This window comes from Grus americana, chromosome 5 (genome assembly GCF_028858705.1).
Source record: "Grus americana isolate bGruAme1 chromosome 5, bGruAme1.mat, whole genome shotgun sequence".
Lineage (NCBI taxonomy): Eukaryota > Metazoa > Chordata > Aves > Gruiformes > Gruidae > Grus > Grus americana.
The window spans coordinates 15,126,293-15,145,000 of NC_072856.1; the positions used below are offsets into that span (position 1 = coordinate 15,126,293).

General features: G+C 36.0%; 1 protein-coding gene across 11 annotated transcripts in view; it reads right to left on the minus strand.

Annotated features, from left to right (window-relative positions):
* Positions 1 to 18,708, minus strand: part of SOX6 (SRY-box transcription factor 6) — a 374,241-nt gene that overhangs the window by 226,895 nt on the left and 128,638 nt on the right. For 7 of the 11 annotated variants that reach the window (XM_054827505.1, XM_054827506.1, XM_054827508.1 and 4 more), the window contains one exon: positions 6,830 to 7,073. In XM_054827505.1, coding sequence (XP_054683480.1) covers positions 6,830 to 7,069 — 240 coding nt within the window. In that variant the 5' untranslated portion in view covers positions 7,070 to 7,073. Of the gene's footprint in view, positions 1 to 6,829; positions 7,074 to 10,303; positions 10,427 to 18,708 lie in introns of those variants that run through there. The other 4 variants (XM_054827501.1, XM_054827499.1, XM_054827502.1 and 1 more) reach the window with 2 other exon arrangements.

Sequence of the window (18,708 nt, forward strand, 5' to 3'; positions counted from 1 at the left end):
TATATAGTTACATGACATGTACTACATGCTTTATGTTTCCCTTTTAGCATTTGCAGAGGAATGCATGCAGGAAGCCAGCCTGCTGCATAGAGTACTTGTATTTCTTTAAGGTAAACACTGATGAAACATTTGGAAGATTGAAATAAAAACAAGACATTTATGAGACATAAAGGTATCACATAAAACTGTTGTGAATTACAATAACATTGGCTGAATCCCAGAACAGATAATCCTTATAAACATGCAGGAATGTTGTAAACTGTATATGAATGTCAGTGATACAGTACATTAGGAGATTCATATTACACTTGGTGCTGTGCAAGTCTCAGTCACTGGATTTTTCATGGCCTCAAAGATTAAAATAAATATATGTAGTATCTTTCCTTCCTCCATGAAGACATTTTATGTACACAGTTTTATTATGCTGAACAAAGATACCAAAGTCTGTTTTTTCTTGAGCTGTCAAAGTACAAAAGAAATGCAAAAAGTCCTTGCACAGATGTAGTAAAGTGCTGGATTTTATCTTTTGGCAGGTGCTCAATATGCAGCCCACATAATCACATGTTAATGACTGGAGTGTGTTAATCAGCATGCATACCTGATTCCTTCTTGCCCAAGGAAAAAAAAAAAATTTAACAATTTACAGCGTGTTAATGCTTCTACTTTTGAAAAAATTCATGTCAATATACAGAAGTGAATTAAAAACTTTTCAGAAATCACTTTATAAAAAATAGGAAATGTTAAAATAAAAGAAAGGAATGAAATTACTACAGGTTTAGATGAACATAAACTACAAGTCTTTTCTGAAGAAGTCAGGTGATGATTAATTCTATTTAAACAGAGTTCACCCTAGAATATAGGGGAAGGCTTAAAATAGACGGTGCATTTGGAAAAATTTTGTACAGTGTCAGAATGAAAACAATACAAGTATAACAGGCATGCCAAAAAGAACAATTATTTGATTCTTCTTCAAATAAAGTCAATTTTGTATTTCACCACCCCCATTATGCACATTATCCTGCACACTTTTAGGGAATTGTTTTGTTATTTTTAATACAAAATGTAAACACCTCTTTATGCTAAAGCTAGTAAAACTAAGTCCTTGATCTTTCAAACCTTTAGACGTGTGCTTAACTTACAGTTGCTGGGAGTCCTAATAAAGTCAAGCACATACCTGAATGCTTTTTGAATCAAAACAATGTGATTGGAACAAAATTATTTCTATCTTTTCTGCAATATATTTGTCAAAGAAGTCTATTTTATGGAAAAATAAAATATCATATCATCACTTTTTTTTTTCTTCTTTCCTTCAGCCAAAACTTTGTACCCATGCAATTACATATGAAGGTATTTATCTCTTTAGTTAGATAAAAATTCTGATGCACTACCTGGCATGCAGAAATAATATCACAAGCACAGTAGAATTGCTTTTGATCATCATAAAACTCAGATTTGTACATGTATATAACAGCTGCATGAGCAATTTAGTAGATACAGAATTGCCAGAGTTTAGGGCATTTATATGTGATGCATTTTATATGCTCATATCCAGCCCGTAAATGAACTAAAAATAAAATTTCAAAACATGTAATTGTATCTATAACTTTTGAGAATTTGAAGCCATGAATTTATATAACAACAAATTCAGTGTGTTTAGCATGTATAAACGTTTTTCAATGATCTTTCCTAAAAACCTGAGTTTATTTTCCTTAAAGGGAAGAACTTTCAACAAGAGAAGTTAATAACAAGGAGGAGGGGGGGAGCAACAGGATTGTGCTTGTTTTACGAAGAGACAGTAAGCACTGAAACATTAAGACCTTCAGGATACCCCCTCTTCCTGCCTCTCTGATGCCAGGAGTTGTGCTAAAGCTATATAAAGTTAAATTTGATATTTGGTGATTTAAAATTATTTTAAAAGGAACAAATACATGTTGCATTAAGAGATCTTCACTTTTCCTGCTGCATATACAAATCTGCCCTCAGTACTGCTGAGACGTACATGCAGAGTGGAAGGGTAGCAAGCCTTTCACTCTTTTGGCAAGACGTCAACAAAAGACAGAGACTTGACATAATTATGAAATACACGTCGATGTTGCCATTTGATATAAAATCCAATGAGATACATTTCATTTATAAATCCAAAGGATCTCTAAATGATGTTACAAAATGTATAGGGAAACATAGCATAGATTTGGAGGTAATTAATTTGTATTTATATGTGTGTTCGTTTTTCCTCAGTCACAGGGAAATAACACCCATCCTTTAGACGTGACTTGCTGCTGTGGTTCCCTGTAACAGTCTTTCACTGCATCATTCCAAGCAACCGTAGAGCAAAAAGATGCGGATGCCCTCATTTGGTGCATGCACACGCTGCCTCTATACCCTCTATGGTGGTGGGCAGGGGAGGAACATCAGCGGGAAACGAAAAGTGTACAGTGACCATTAGAGTGATACATCATCATATATAGTGATCAGCACAGTGCCTGCGAGTTCTTCACGAACCCTGCCTGTTACCAATTGTAAAATTGGGTTTGGGGATGGGAACAGAATTTGCCTCTCCATTATACTGTTGGGGGCAGGGGTGCATTCTGCAATTTGGAGAAAGATTCCAGATTTCATTAGGTTAAAGCTGCTCAAATTTATTGCTCGCGAGGCCCACGTCTAGCCTTTATAGCCATGAGAATACACCATCCCATTCCTCAAAGAGGATCAGGCTGCTTGCGCATCTAATTTTGTATCTTCTTGTTGGCAGTGCTTTCTCCTGATACTTCAGAGCAAAAATAAAAAACCTTCATAATTTACCTCACAAGCTGTGCAGGGCTCTATATGAAGATGGGGACCATTCCTGGTTGCCCACTGAACAAAGCACAAATTATGATTCTCCATTTCTTTACATATTTACTAGTAAACATATTATTGAGATACAACAATTCAGTTTCTATTAAATTTAGCAAAAATAAGTATTGATTGCTTTCCTCCTTCATCCTCTCTCAGTCTGTTGTCACAAGACAGCCACGTTTTGGATGCGATCTGAAAATTCGACTGTATTTCTTGCCTGCTACTCACTGTCCAAGAGAGAAAGCAGGATAGTTTCCTCGTTATCTTAGTACCACTTTGCCCTCTTCCCTACAGTGTACTGCAGCAAACAGATATGTCCTTAGCCTAAAACAGATTTTATTTTCTAGTAGAACTACAGGCAGCAATAAATACCCATATGTCCAGGTATTTTTATATTACGTTACAGTTAGAAATATATATATAATCTTTTCAGCTCAGCAATATGAAATTACAGAAATCTTTCAGTTGTTTTATTTTCTCCCCACTGTAACATCAAATTGGCTGGTGATACGATACTCGCAGCGTAAGTCATTACAGGTCTGACGTTACAGTTGTTACACATTGCTGAATCTGTCAAATGAAAAGGGAGCACAAAGGGAATTTCCAAATGCAGCTGCTATTTCCCATTTGTTAAATCCTTTTATTACACCATATAAGTACACAGCTGGGAAATACTATAGAGTGGGAGTTAAAACAAAATATTTTGGCTTCCAGACATTCAGAATACACAAAGGACTCAGTGGAAAGCAATGCCTGATATCAAAAGGGAGTGAAAGTTTGAAAACATTTCTACCCAGTGTGGTTTTGGGGGTTTTTTTTAATGATAATACACAATGTAGTTTAAAGGTATCTTATATTACAGAAAACGCTGCATACCATACAAGTTGGGAAAAAACTCAGTCTTTCTTTTTCAGTCAAATTGCCCTACTACAGTATCATTTTTTTCACCTAAGATCTGTACGGCCCTCATAGCATGTTACGATACATACTGTGTGCTGTCACAAATTCCACTGAACTCCTTAGTAGTTTTAAGGGCACAAAGGAGGCAGGATTGTGCCCTTAATTAGGTACCACATAAACCAGAATTTTTTTCCTCCCCATATGTCAACACAGCATTCTTTGAATTTACTATCTTATAACCAGACAACACACATTATTGATGCATTTTAATGACAGCACTACTGTCTTTACTTTCAGTGTAAATGGTATGAGCAGGTGCTTCTTCAAATCTGCTTTGGAAGGATCCATCTGAGAAAGGTCAGAAAGTGCTTACCTTCTGGGAATTTGGTTTCATTAAGTAGAAAAGCAGTCACTACCACAGCACCTATCTCAAAATTGCCCAACCCATCTTCTGGAATTTGTCTTTCTGGAAAGAAACTCCTATCCTCCCTTAAAGGAGTATGAAATTGTCATCATCGGGAAAATTGCAGGTGCCTCTGAATTCTTTCTTAGCAATTTTGATGCCTGCTTGGAGACTCAGGGGTTTCAGAGATACTTTATGCAATTAACTGAGGCTTAAAGGTTTGCTTATGAAGGACATAAATAAGGGAGAAAAAAAATAATCAAAAAAACCCCCAAACAAGTTACCCTAAATGACAGTTCTGTTCCTCAGGGAGAAAAAAAAAAAAATTCACCACTTCACTTGTGATCTAACTAGTCATCTAACTCACCTTAACAGTAAATACACTGGGACCTTCCTCTGTACGTTTTAGATCTCTTTTAAGCGTAACCAAACAGCATGCCTTAGAACTTCAGTTTTTCACTTCTAGCCAAGCCTTGTAAATCATACCCAGCTTTGAGCTGGGGAAAAAAAAAATTGTTTGGTTTAACTGAGAGCTACCTAAATAAGGATGACGTACATCCACCACCAGATTTAACCCAAGGGAATTGTGGAAACTCCTAATGATTTTTAGGACATTCATCTACATGTATGATTGAATATTTACTGAAGAAAGGAAAGAGGAAAACCAGAGTGCTAAGTCACTCAAGCAAAGCTTATGCACCTGTTCTGAAACATGATAAGCTGGGTATTGATTCATGCCTGTCCAGAGGTACAGCAAGCGTTGACATGATAGTGCAGCATTAAAAAAGAAAACAGAGATTGCACTCTGTTGCTCTAAGTGCAAACCCACTTCAGAGCAATACAAACGCGTACAACAGATTATACTGCAAGAGGTTCTATCATTTTGGCTTAAGCGTTACTCCAGGTCCAAGGAACAGCCTGAACCAAAACCAAATGCTTTGAGGGTCTCCTAGAGGCTAGCAGTTCCCTTCTTTCTGGGACACAGAGTCATTTTAGCAATGTTACTGGTGTCCTAAGACTGAAATTCACAAAGTGCCTGTCTGAATGAAAAGGAAAATAGCTGATGAATTCACAGTTATTTTTTCCATCAACAAACTTGATCAATCCTTTCTAGTCTGCATCCAGCTTATCCTCCTGACAACATAGAAGTTAAAATTATTCTGATGTGCTTAGTGCATGACTTGGGCAAAAGAGTGACTCTCTATCTAAAATGAAGTTCCATCTGAGAATTCTGCATAGAAGCCATATATACAACTTACAACTTAGCTTGCCAAATTACTAACCTATAATAATTTTTCTTTAAAGACATTTTTACAGTTGAAATTTTACCTTCTTCATGACAGTCAGTCAAATACTTAGAAATATTTTATTCCTGACAGAAAGTTCTGCACTGGGTTAAATTGTACATTACAGATTAGGTAGCATTTTTCTGGTTTGGTTTGATCTTTTGAATCAATTGGATTTTAGAAAGAAAGAAAAAAAAACAAACCACACTATATTAAGAAAATAGATATTATTGTAGTGCTATTATTTAATTAATTCCAGACATCGCAATATGCATGAAGAATTCCAGTATCCATGTTGATTAATGCATTAGAATTATTATTTCTAGTCAAATCTGAAATAACTTCATTATTGTTAGTGCTGTCAGAAAAATTCTACAATTTTTTTTTAACCTTATTGAAAGCTGCTGATTTGTACTGGGAAAAAAATAAAGACTTGCTGAAAAAAATCCACTCATAGACATTTAATAAAATTACAGCAGAAATTTTATGAAAAGGCAGGGTAATCTTTTTAAACTAACTGTGTGAATTTAATGTCTGTGAAAGTCACTTTATGGAGAGTCTGGAATTATGATGTTCTAAATTTACAGAACACCTGGCTGCTCCACGTACCTTAATTCTGTTCCTGAGGAACACATGCAAGGAAAATAAATTGACTGAGATGCTATGCCCATTCAGTCTTCATTCAGTCTGCCCATCTATTGCAGAGTTTTGGGGATGCAGAGACAGAATTACAACTGCAAAATAATTTTATCTAGGCTACTGAAGAGAATACAGATAATAATTCTGATCATTGCTAACATCACCTATATACAAACTGGTGATCTAGAGCAGAAAAGCATGGCATAGTTACTCATAAACACCTTTCCCCTCCACAAAAAGTTTTAATTTCTTATAAATACAGAAAGATGTTTGTGTCACCTAAAATGTCAGCTTCTTTGTTGTGGTGTAAAGCTATAATATTCTAGATTTGGTGGGTTCTACTTCTGAGGGACACGTTAAAAAAATACATTAATGTTTCTTCCTTCAGCACAACACTTTGCAGATGACAAACAGTTGTGAGCTACATCCTCCTGTCAGAAATTAATGCTTGAATATACGAGCTAGAGAGGTTATGACATAAATCAAGGTATGAATGAAAACATGATAAATAGATGCATTTCCTTTCCGAAGGTGAACTCATCAAATGACCTCATTCATATAGACCTGTATACTTAAGAAGATTATACAATTGTAATTTACATTTACACCATATTGATTTTGATCTATTACTAACACTGACACTTTAACATTTAAAAAGCTTTACACCCACGAAGGATTGTACTGAACACTTCTTTCAAAATGGAAGTCAACAATCTTTTGCAACACTAATTTTTAAAGCCTCTGTGAGAACTGTGAAACTCACCATTCTGTGTTGGGCTGAGATGACTCCATCCCACTCAGGATCTTGTTGGATGGTCGTGACCAGAGTTGGTAGCTCCTCAGAGTGAGGTTTGTTGTGCATTACGTTATGTAGAGGCAGATGAGAGGTCGCATGCTGATCACTGTTGCCCTCTTCCTTGTCTCGTGATGCTAAGTCCTGGGTCATTGTTTCCTCTCCATCAGCTGCACATGCAAATGGAGAGGTAGCCTGCTTGGAAGACATTCTTCTACAAAACAAGAAAAGCAGACAAAAAGAAAACATTGGCGTTAAATGAAAAAATCAAGCTTAAAACAGTCCTCTAAACACATCACACTTGCCTACAACAGTTAAAAATTAATCATGTGCAGTCGACAAAAGTACTCTAAAAAAGTATAAGTTTGGGGACTCTGGATCCAAAACGCTGAGATAAAGTACTCATTGATGCCAAGTCAAGGTCAGGGTTAAGTTATATGATGCCACTCTATTCATTTAGACTTGTCAAACAATATAATTTTCTCCAGCCATAAGAAAACAGTGATTTTATTGGTATTTTCGTGTTGATTTTGCATAAGAGTTCAAGTCTTTAAACTCTTACTCCCATGAGCAATCTGAAGGTCGTAAGCAAACATTTAAATCGGAGTCTATCACGCTTTCCTAACCTCATTCCTTGCAAGCAGAAGATGTTTTCTACACAGATGAGAATTTTTAAATCCATTTCAAATTCTGCTAAATAAGTCCTTTTGCTATTTGTTTAAAGTTGTATCTGCTTTTAAGCTGTTTAAAATTTTACTGTTTTACCTTTTGGAAAGTGTTTTGAGACGTTCAGTGAAAAGTGTTCTAAAGCTGAATGGTTTATTGAATTGATGGATAATATCTGAGTAATCTTTTACAGTTTGAACTAAAAATCTAAAATAATTATGTTTCATTTCATATTAGGCATCAAGTACAGGATATAGCTCAACAAATTACTTTAAATGACTTAAAAGTGTAATGAATAAATGCATTGATTTGTTAAATGTCTTTTCCTAATAATGGCCTCTTACTACCATCTCATATGCAAACACAGCTTTCACCACAGCTTCTGCACTTAGATGAAAATATAACTGACTTCAACTCAAAATCTGAAAACACTTTGTTTAAAATTTCTAATAAGATTAACTGCAACTGTTAAAACAATCATTAATAAACCTAAAATAAGACAGCTAAAATATATTAGTTATTTTCCCAGGTTTTAGTAACTTTAGAATATCCTTGATGCTGAAATTGCTGAGAAACTGAGGAATAAGATCTTCACCTTAATTGCTTTTTAACAGTAATTGATTTCATACCATTTCTTTAAAAATGCACAAATCAGTTAACATAGGAAACCACATGAGCATTTTTCAAATTAGCAAATCATTAACTTGCTAGTACTGTTTCTACAGACAAATAAATACTGATTAAAGGGTCTGGAAATCTGAGACTAACAGTTAAATTTACAAATCTGTCACATGCTTTCATGAATATTACAGTGAAGGAAATATCAAGTGCAAAGAAAAATAATTAAGTTAATTCCAATTTAAACAGTAGTTTTTATGTAGCAGCCTGTGTTTCACATAGGATTTAACAGCTAATGCTAAATTTCTCACAATTAATGAGGGAGTTCAGATTTAGTATCCTAGAGTGAAAAAAAAATTAATATAGGATCAACTAATCTAATTATGTACAGTTCTATATGAAAGTATTACAAGCTTTGAAGTGCTTTGAAACATATTAAAACACTGATACCTATTTAGAATAACTATTCCGTAAATAGAGATAATCCTGCCTCTTAAACTCAACACTGGTGGGGGAAAAAAAGGTTTGTGTTTTCTTTAGAGGATCCTAAGTGTAAGTGGGAGTCTAATATTAATGTTGCCAATAAGCAGAAGTGAGGAATTTAAACCGTGTCTTGCATTCTTACTACACTAAAGAATTTGTGTTGATGCTACAGAGAACATGCCAAGAGTTCAGCAACCGTCATTACTGTACGTACTTCAAAAGGTTCTGGTTCATAATTACTATGATCCAAGATAAAATAAAAGGTTTACTTTCCCTTTTCTCATTAAAATAGTCACGTTAATGTAATCACTCACATGAAAATATAAGTCAACGCGCTCTGCAATTTGAAAACCAGACATGAAAACCAAAAGTCACAATAAAGGATTTTCTTTTCTTTCACCTTCTCAACAGATCTCATTCCTGTTTCAAACTGAACGAGCTTCTGTGAAAAGCAATAGCTAGGGCTGTTTCTTCACCATAAATTAATCATGACACAAAACTAGAAATGAAAATGTCTCTTAAGAATAATTTCAACTACAAACCGCACCAATGAATAATAGTGCACAATCCTAATTAAATACAACTCTGCAGCTGCAAAAATAGGCTGAATCTGTCCAAAGCTACGAGTTGGCTTTAAAGGCTGGTTTGTTAGGGACTGTTTTCTTAAGGAAGGCTGGGCCCTCAGTCTTAATCAGCCAATAAATTATTTCCTGCAATTACATTAAATAGAAAATTATCTTCAAATTGGGAATGTTAATTGAAAATCAAAATTCAGACTGAAGTTTAGAAATTACATGCTGAATATAATTAGTCTAGAGAGGCTTCACCTCTATTTCATAAACAGGCTTTTGGTATTTCCTCAAGTGACCATTCAGTAAAGCTATCTACTGGTAATGCACTATAGAGGAAACACTTTTTCTTTGCCATATACACTAATATATTTTCCTCTTATTCATGATGTTTTAAACACAATTAAATAAAAATCTCTATTCAAGTTCTGTTGTTTAAATTGATTATATAGACAAAAGGAGACTCTGTTAACCTTAAAAATAAAATTATATTGACAAAGTTGCATTCACTAATAATCTCAAGCCATGCCCAGCAACTTTTCTCTGTATTAGGCTAAGAGAACAGACCAAGAGCAGGGTTCAAATGCTTTCTAGCTCCACCTACTCCTTTTCTCCACTGCTGCATCATGGTCAGACACGTTTCCATACTGCACTTTACTCAGTTACCTATAGTCCTGGAGCTTGAAAAGAAAGAAAAGCTCAGGCAGGCCTCCCAGGCACTTGCTCTCCTCATGACATAATTTTTAGGGGTATGTTTTGTTTCTATTTCCCCCCAAACCTCTGTTAAAACAGCAAGATTTAGCATATTAATTATGGTCAGAGGTCGGCACTCAGTGGCACCTTTCAGGTCTTTGCTTGCTAGATTTTAGACATGGGAGTAAAACAGATAGAGACGTAGGATCCTGCGAGATTAAGTGACCCACCTTCTTTTCCCAGCACAATCACTAACTCAATCAATGTACCTCGTGTGTACATGTCTTCTGAGGGTGCCAGGTTAGGCACCAAATATTGATTATGCCTGGGTTTATAATCAGTAGAACAGAGTAAATATAAACTCTGCAACTGGGTGTTATCCAGTCAATTACTTCACGCAGGTTTTTCTCATTACCTTTTGTTTTTACTTAAATGGGAGAATTCCGTACACGGGACTCCATCAGGTCCACAGGCAGAGTTTGGCCAATAACTCCAAGGTCTCACCAAATCCAGAGGAGAAGAATCTGCCCCATTTGAGTAGTTTATGTTTAAGACAACACTAAACCGTAGAACAGGTTGGTGTGTTAAAATGTTTTAATGCTAAAATATGAGTATGAATAGCAGTCAATTTTAAGCCATAACAACTTCCCAATTTTACATTTAAAATATTCAAAATGCATTTGCTAAAATCCCTGGTGAGAGGAAAAAAAAAAAAAAATCAATATTCAGAATAAATAAGGCTTGTAAGAGGTATCAGAAATTTACTAATTTCCATTATAATTTCTTTTTTTCTCCTATTATCAATTAAATTCACTCAAATGATTTTAAAAAAAAGTTTCTGATAAAAAATATCTCCCTAGTTATAACCCCTGCAAACAGGGGTTTATAATGGAAGTGCTGACACAACCCTAACTACAGCAGCGCAAATGGTGCCGCTATAATACACAAAATCAAGTTCTATTATTCTAAACTATCCTCGCTCGGGGGGTTTTCTTTACTGTGCTCCCAGACAAACTGCTGAAGCATGAAAAATTTAAATGCAATCAAGTGGGTCCAATTCTACTTTACTAGAACAAGTGTCTACAGTGGTACAATCTTAAAAGAAGATGCAACAGATTTGTTTGGTGCTTTTCTTTCTTTTTTCTTTTTTAGCTGTTTATTTATAATACTCTGCAGTGGAGATAAAATAAGAGAGGAAATTACACTCACATTATATCAGTATATTGATTACACAGCACACAATCAGAAAGAAAACTACATTGTGAAATTGTTGCTTTGGTTAAATTGACAGATTAGCTGAACACAGCAATCACTAAAGGTGGAAAATATACCTAATAGGTATGAAAAAAAAAAAGTTGAAAAAGGCCCTAATTATCTGAAGTCCTATCACCTACTCAACTTAAACAAATCTTGATTTGGATTTTCCAAAACTAGAATAAATCCTGTCTCATTTTGAACTCAAGACAGAAAGCGAATGGGATCATTTATCAAAACCTCGGTAAAGCTGAGGAATTGGACCCCAAATTCAGTCAGCTTCAATATTGAGGTAGTAAAGCTAAAATTGAACTGCTAAGGGTTTTTTACCTACGTAAACCTAAACATAGTCCCAAACAGCTCCATTCTCTATATATCTGACATGATTTTTTATTTCAATCCAGTGAGGAAATTCTCTCTGCTCTAATGAAGACTGCCCGTCAGACTCTCAAAACATCAGTTTTCCCTTTTTCCTACAGACAGTGTGTTATACCTTTTTAAATACAAATAACAATACTTTTTTTTTTGTCTAAGGCTTTTCTATGGTCTCAAATTCTTCAAACAATGTATATCTTCTTTTTCAAAACGATTAGATGATATTCCTGACATGAAAGGCTTCCAAAGCCTAAAATCTTCCATCCCTGCTGACTGCTCAAATGATTAAATGTTACAGTGGAAATTATGGCTAGACCTGGAGTTTGAGCTGCTAGAAATTTCAGAATCATGACACGAAGTATTAACACAGATAACAACAATGTCATACCCCAGACACTATTCCAAAAACATATAAACCGAGCAATAACAATGAGATATATGACAAAGCAGACTTGTAGTTGGCTGGAGACTCTAACTTCTGCTCTGCTCCACCCTCACAAAGCATTCATAAACCTAAAGGCATGTCTACACTGCAGCCACATAAATGACTGCTTTGTAATGCTGAGATATCCAAACGAATTTTAAACAAGCTCGTTGCTGACAGCACTCCAACTACAGTAGCATGGTACTCAGATGGACTAATTCATCCCGCTTTAATGACGGCAGTATAGACATAACCCAGGTCTACAACTCCAACAGTAGATTGGAATCAGATTAGATTAGAAATACATTCACTTACAGAGCTTTTATGAACAGTCTCCATTCCTTTTCCCCAAAGTGCCAGATTAAAGTACTTAAGTGCATGATTAACTGTAACTATGCAAGCAGTCCACTAATTTCAAATTGGACTACTCGGTTTCAAAAAGTTAAGCACATGTCTAAGTGCTTTGGTGACTCCAGAACTAAATAAATCAAGAGAAATCATTTTTAGAAGTACTCATAGCCATTTAAATATTTCCTTCGAAACTTTTATGCTAACCTGGTGTTCATCACAAGTAAAATTCAGCCACAGCATTTTGGCCCTCCCCGCCTTCTAGGAGAGCAACAAATGTGCATACTCCTCTCATAATATTAAATGTGACTTACAGGACCTTCCCTTACACATTAGCGCTCAGCTTTGGGATAAATTAAACGGATCGTATAGTCTTCTTTGCCTGCACTACCCACAGTACCCTCCTCTTTCATACCTATGGCACACCTCCTCACTTGGTGCCCTGTGGCTTTCAAGGATCCTCAAACGCCTTCTGAAACTCAAGAATGTTACCTATGGAGCATCTTTCATGCAATCTACTTTGCAGTCCAAGTTCACCTATACGGGTACAGGCCTGATGTAGAAAGCGGTACACTGACATAGTTGCAAACAAGTTACTGGAACAACTTATTTCTAGCTGCAAATCAGTTTAGCATCATTTAAACATTCAGGAAAACTGGTATTTATTTTTGCTGCATAAAGACACCAGTTACAGTAGTGTTCAGATAGACTTAAAGAAAAATGAAAATGCTTTGCCACTAGCCAACATATTTCACAGCTCTGCCCCTGTAAAACAATGTTATGTAGGCATAACTCAGTAACGTAATTCATTGTAAACCTAATGCCGTAATCTGTCTGCCATTTTAGAATAAACAGTTATTTCCTAAAATTATGACATCTCATATCTGTTTTCAATGAGTCTTAGTAACACAAATGAACAGTTATTAAGACTCCATTCTCCTGGGGTCCCACACCCCAACATGAATCCCTATGCACAAAACCCGTATAAATTGACAAGGCAGCAGTGGGAGAGAATCTCCCAGTTTCTGTTCCTGGCTCTGAGTCACAACACGGCCTTAGGCAAATCAGCTCAACTCCCTCAAGCTCTTCCTTGGCTTCATTTTGCAGAAATACTCCAAGAATTAGTTACATATAGATCATAAACAGCATTGCAATATTAGAGAGTTTATGGTAGTTGCAGGAATCACCTTGGAAATAAAAGGTGGGGGAGGGGAGGGAAGCAAATATGATTCAAGAAATGACAGATATAATGTTAACTGAGCACCCAAGTCTCTAGCTGAAATAAGCATCAAGCTAAGCAATACACCCACGGCTTCCAAGATACACACTCAGCTATTCTTGCATTTGTTTTTCCAATCCCGACAAATTACACTTCTGCTAATAGACATGAATCCAGATCACAAAGTTTGACTTCAGATTTAGACTTCCTCAAAGCTCAGAGGGTTTGGAACCATTTTTATGGTATTTCTTCTCATTTGTAATCAAACAATATTAGAGCTAAACAGACTTTTTTGGAAAGCCTTCCTCTTATGTTCTGCCATTATAGTGACCTTCTCAGCCGTGCAACCACAGTAAAATATTAGGGTTAGGGAACAAGTTCCTGTCTATTCATCTGGTTGTCAAAGACATTAAAATTGATGCAACAAACCAGCCTCACAGTCCTTGATGACTTTTCAGTGAAAACCAAAAGTGTTTATTTGGATTCATAAAATGTTAAAAATACAACCTACCTTTCTAGTAGGTTAAATATTCTCTTTATTCACTACCAGGAGCTTTCACTGAAAATGCCTAAGGTAAACTCACATTGAATGCAGTAAAGGGCAGTGAAAGAATAGCCACTTAGCACCTGGGATGTGGTCATCTTCAGTCACTGTAGTTAATATTTTCTATAGTTTATATTTAGCTGACAATATTGCTGTCACTTTATTTAAACAGCTTGAGACTGTTCTTTGGACTGGAGCTCATATGCCCTGGAATGCTTTGACTCATGAATTGTTTCTCCTGATAATGTTACATCACGTAACCACCTCTGTTTAATTGGTTGGTATTAGCTTCTCGGTGATGACTGCCTTTAAAGTCCTATGACTACGCCATGTGTCTCTGGATATCCGATTTCTTACTGTTGGAAAAAGAAAAAGAAAAAAGGCAGTACTAACTTCCAGCTATCTTTACCAATAACTATGGGAACAAGAGGGAGCATGCCAAGAATTTATCCATCAGCAACTTATTAGGATTTGTTGTTCTAGGCAGCAAGTAACAGAATATACAATATAAATAAAAGCAATCATTAACAATAAAATTAAAAAACAATGGTTGCTATAAATAAGCATTAATTCACATATTTTTATGGAATAGAATGTCTTAATTGTTTAGCTGAACGATTATATAAATGGTTTTGATAAAGGATGCCTAAAAATACTGAGAGGAATTTATTTTAGCATGTTCAGACTTTGAGTTGAGACTTTATACAACAGACAAGAATACTTTCTTTTTTTTTTTCCCCTTACAAAGCCAGTTAAGAATTTGTTCTAATAATTAGCAATCTTCCTGACCACACTTACACCTGATGGGCAGAAGTACCTGAAAGGTTCATTAAATCCTTTCAATACTCTATGAGATTCATACACCAGTGGTAAGATACAGTATTGCTACCTTTTTTTCCTCCTACAGTTATTTTTCAGGAGGTGCCTAAGACTCCTCATAATGAGTTAAACAGTTGATTTTCAATCTTACAGGTGCAAAAACAAAAGGTCATGTGCCATTTCTCTGCACCGCCTAATTCAGAACTGAAATATCTTATCTACAGTCAGATTTCTCTCCCCTCCTTCCCTGTTCTCCTCCCTTCTCGCCATATTTTTGATTCTCATTTCTAAATCAAATAGAGCCCCTCAGTAGACGGTGAAATGAAGTATCAATTTCAGGCTCACCTGTAGCCAGTTGCACTAAGCCACCTAATTAGTACCTCCATGTAACGTGAAACAATAGCTCTGCAGCTCAGTTACAGATTGTCTTTTTAATAAAAACCTCACACTGCAAGCCTAAAAACATTTCTAGCAGGCAAAATATTTCTGATTCAGTAGAGGTTACACAAGCATCAAAGCACTTAAATATAGGTGCCAAACCACATTGCCAGGAGCTCTTAGTACTGTGAGGTACTGTTACCTGACAGCGTGGTGAATATAAAATTACTTGTTTCTCCAACTGAAGACAATCAAATTGTCACCTTCCATTGTAATAATGCACAACTAGGGATCAGCAAAGTGCCAACATAATTACCAGGAAGAAAACAAAACATAACAAAAATATCAAATCTAAATTTCTCTAAAGGGTAAACACATCCATCTGGTTACTCACAAAGAAAAGGAGGAGGGACTTTATTTTTACTATCAAATATCCTAGCGTTATTTAGCAATAAGATTTATATGCCTTTCATTAAGTGAAAAACAGCTAAAAAGGTGATTCATGAAATACTAAAAATAACCATAGGTCAGAACTGTGCTGGGATGTTACTTGTGCACATTTAAAGTACTGCAAGTGTCATCAGAGATGCTAGGGGACAAGTAAATGTATCTGCATTGTTGTTGTTATAAACTCATATAAGTGAGAATTCATAAAAATTAATTCTAACTGGCACATGGAGTACTTTGGCACCAGCTACGCATGACATGCCACTTTTATTTGTTTATTTAAATGACTTCACTCGAAGAACCGAAAATGAAGTTTGAACTGCAGACTGCCTCAGAACTGGGACTTTCAGGATATTAAAAACCTGAGGAAAACCTTTGAAGGGGTAATCTGAATACACGAGAACTAACATTTTCACCATATATTTCTTTAGGTTATTCAGCAAGTGGCCTACATACTCAGGAGTGAAATTTGCATTTTGGTGATGCAGAGATCTCATAACCAGAAATTGTGTTTTATATCTAGAGTAGCTCTGGGCATTCTATAAAATATAAAAGAGTGTCCTAGGTAGGATATATACTTGAAAAAATATTTTTATCTGGTTCATAGAAATGAAGCTAAATTTAAATTCTTCTTGAAAAACTTGCATTGTTGAGTGATGTCATGGATTATACCTTTTCTGTATCAATATTCCAGTGACTACTAATGCATATGCAAAGTTCTTTACATTTATTGATGTAAATGCACATCACCTACACATTTTTTTTTTTACAGTTTAGCCAGTGCTGGAGGAGTTATAAAGGAACAGAGAAAAGCGACATATGCAAAGCCGAGAATTGGTCTTTGACATCGTTTTTTCTCTGAAGGAACATTCAAGAAAGCCAGTAAGGGACGAGCAGCTTTTTTCTACCCTGCACAATTGCATCAGAGCCAGACATAACCCTAACCCTTGTGGATAAAGCAGGCGCAAGGACTGCTTAAACATGTTGTTAGCCTTGCAGAAGAGGTTCAGGAAAAGATGCAGGCTCCCCATAACTGGGAACACCTCCTGCGTCTTGTCTCAGGCGTTGCACCCCCAGGAGCTCAGGTGCAGCACCAAAAGGCTGGACTTCCCAGCTACAACCTGCTCACAGGTTTTGGCCATCGATGCTTGCTCTTGTGCGCTACGCTGTATTGTATGACACAGTACCTTCTTTTCCACTGTATTGGAATGTTGATACACTCTGGCTGATATTCCGAATTGTGGCATCGTTTTCAAGGGGCTAAGCAGCAAGTTTAGGAGGACAGATTGGGATATGGGTCAGTGGGAACAAAGGAAGGTAGCAAAGGCCCACAATTTTAAAGTCACAAGCATTTTGATCAGAGAAAGCAAAACTAGACAAAATGTCCCACTTTCTGCTACTTCGAGAAATTCTGATTTTTGTTAGAGTCCTTACAAACAGGCTTTTACGAGGCAGCATTGTGCACAATATTTCTTTGTTTTGCACTAAGGCTTACACAACATGATCCTTACATATGTGCACAATGGGAACCCTAAAATGTGTTTACAGACCCCTACAGGAACCACCTCGTTTACCAGTGAGCTGCTGCTACCAGTGGGATAAAGGACAGGGTAGTCTGAAGCAGCAAACTGTTCAGAAAAAAGATTGCAGGGGTTACTATGCCTAGCTGAAACTACCCAGAAAATATTTCAGAAATATCCCTGTTTGATTGGCAATGTGGCCAAGAACAACAATGCAGCAACTCCTCTCTTTCTCCCCCCAAGCCCTCCACTGCTTGGGCTGTGCAAGTTTTCATGGCAGGGAGTAGTTGGGGCCCTTTTTTCTTAATTTACTTCAATATGAAAATATGAAGGTAAAAGATAAATTGCAACAGTCTAAGAATTCAAGTAAAGTGAAACAAAACATTATGTCCTCTATTAATTAAGCTAATTGGTTGCCATTAAGTACAAAGATTTAAAGTTCAATTTTTTGAGACTTTGAGCCTCCTGTCCTTTCACAAGATTCACAGATGAAATCTCTACCAATTTTAACTGCCTTTAAAAAAAAAATTAAAATAAGTAACTAAGACATTGTTATTCATCATTTTATTCTTAGTATGACATACTTAACAGTATCAAGTATTTTCACTGTTATTTAGTAAAACACAACAAAACCCCTAAATCACTATTTAATATTAACCAGTTTCCCAATGCAAGTTTTGTATCTTTAAGGAATTCATTAAGTTTTTTGGACTAGGCACTGAAAAGAATCAGAGAACATTAAGAAGTAATTGTCACAGGTAAAACTTACACCACTTCATCATTCAGCTTGGAGAGATCAAGCAGCATGCAGTGGCTGCATACAGCACTCTGTATCAATTGCGAAGGAAACTACAAACTCTCCCTGTCTTTTGGTTTCAGTTCTGCAAAGTACCACAAAATTGTTGGGAAGAAATCATTTGCAATAACTGAGGGCTCTCAACTATCCTGTTTTCATGGAAGATTATGGCATATAGCAACTGATCTCTAACAAGGAGAAGGAAACATGCACAGCAAAATCAATCATAAGGGTAAAGATGAAGAGTGCCCAGGCTCTGAATTGCTCCACATTTCCAAGTGCTCAAAGTTCCGTGTTAGCATTTTTAAATGTGTTAAAGAACGCCACAAAGCACAGCTATCAGAATACAAGGAAAAACATGAACCAGCACACAAACCGAAGGCCCAGTCAAATGAAGTTGTCCCCAAATAATTAGAAAGTAAAAAAACAATGCTAACTTAAAATGTTGTCAATGATTTTAAACATTTTTATCATTACCATTTAAATTCAGTTAGATCCCTTACAAGTGATTTTAGCTAAAATCCTGAAATACTCTATTTTAACTTGCGACGCAGTACGTTTAACACTGAAATACACGGCGCCTTGTTGTGGTTTTCATCTCTGACCCATTTTTTCCTGTATTTTAAGGACAAAACATATGATCTGCATTTGTAAAGAAGTCTTGTCTTCTCAAACAGTGTCAATTTTTGCTCAGGG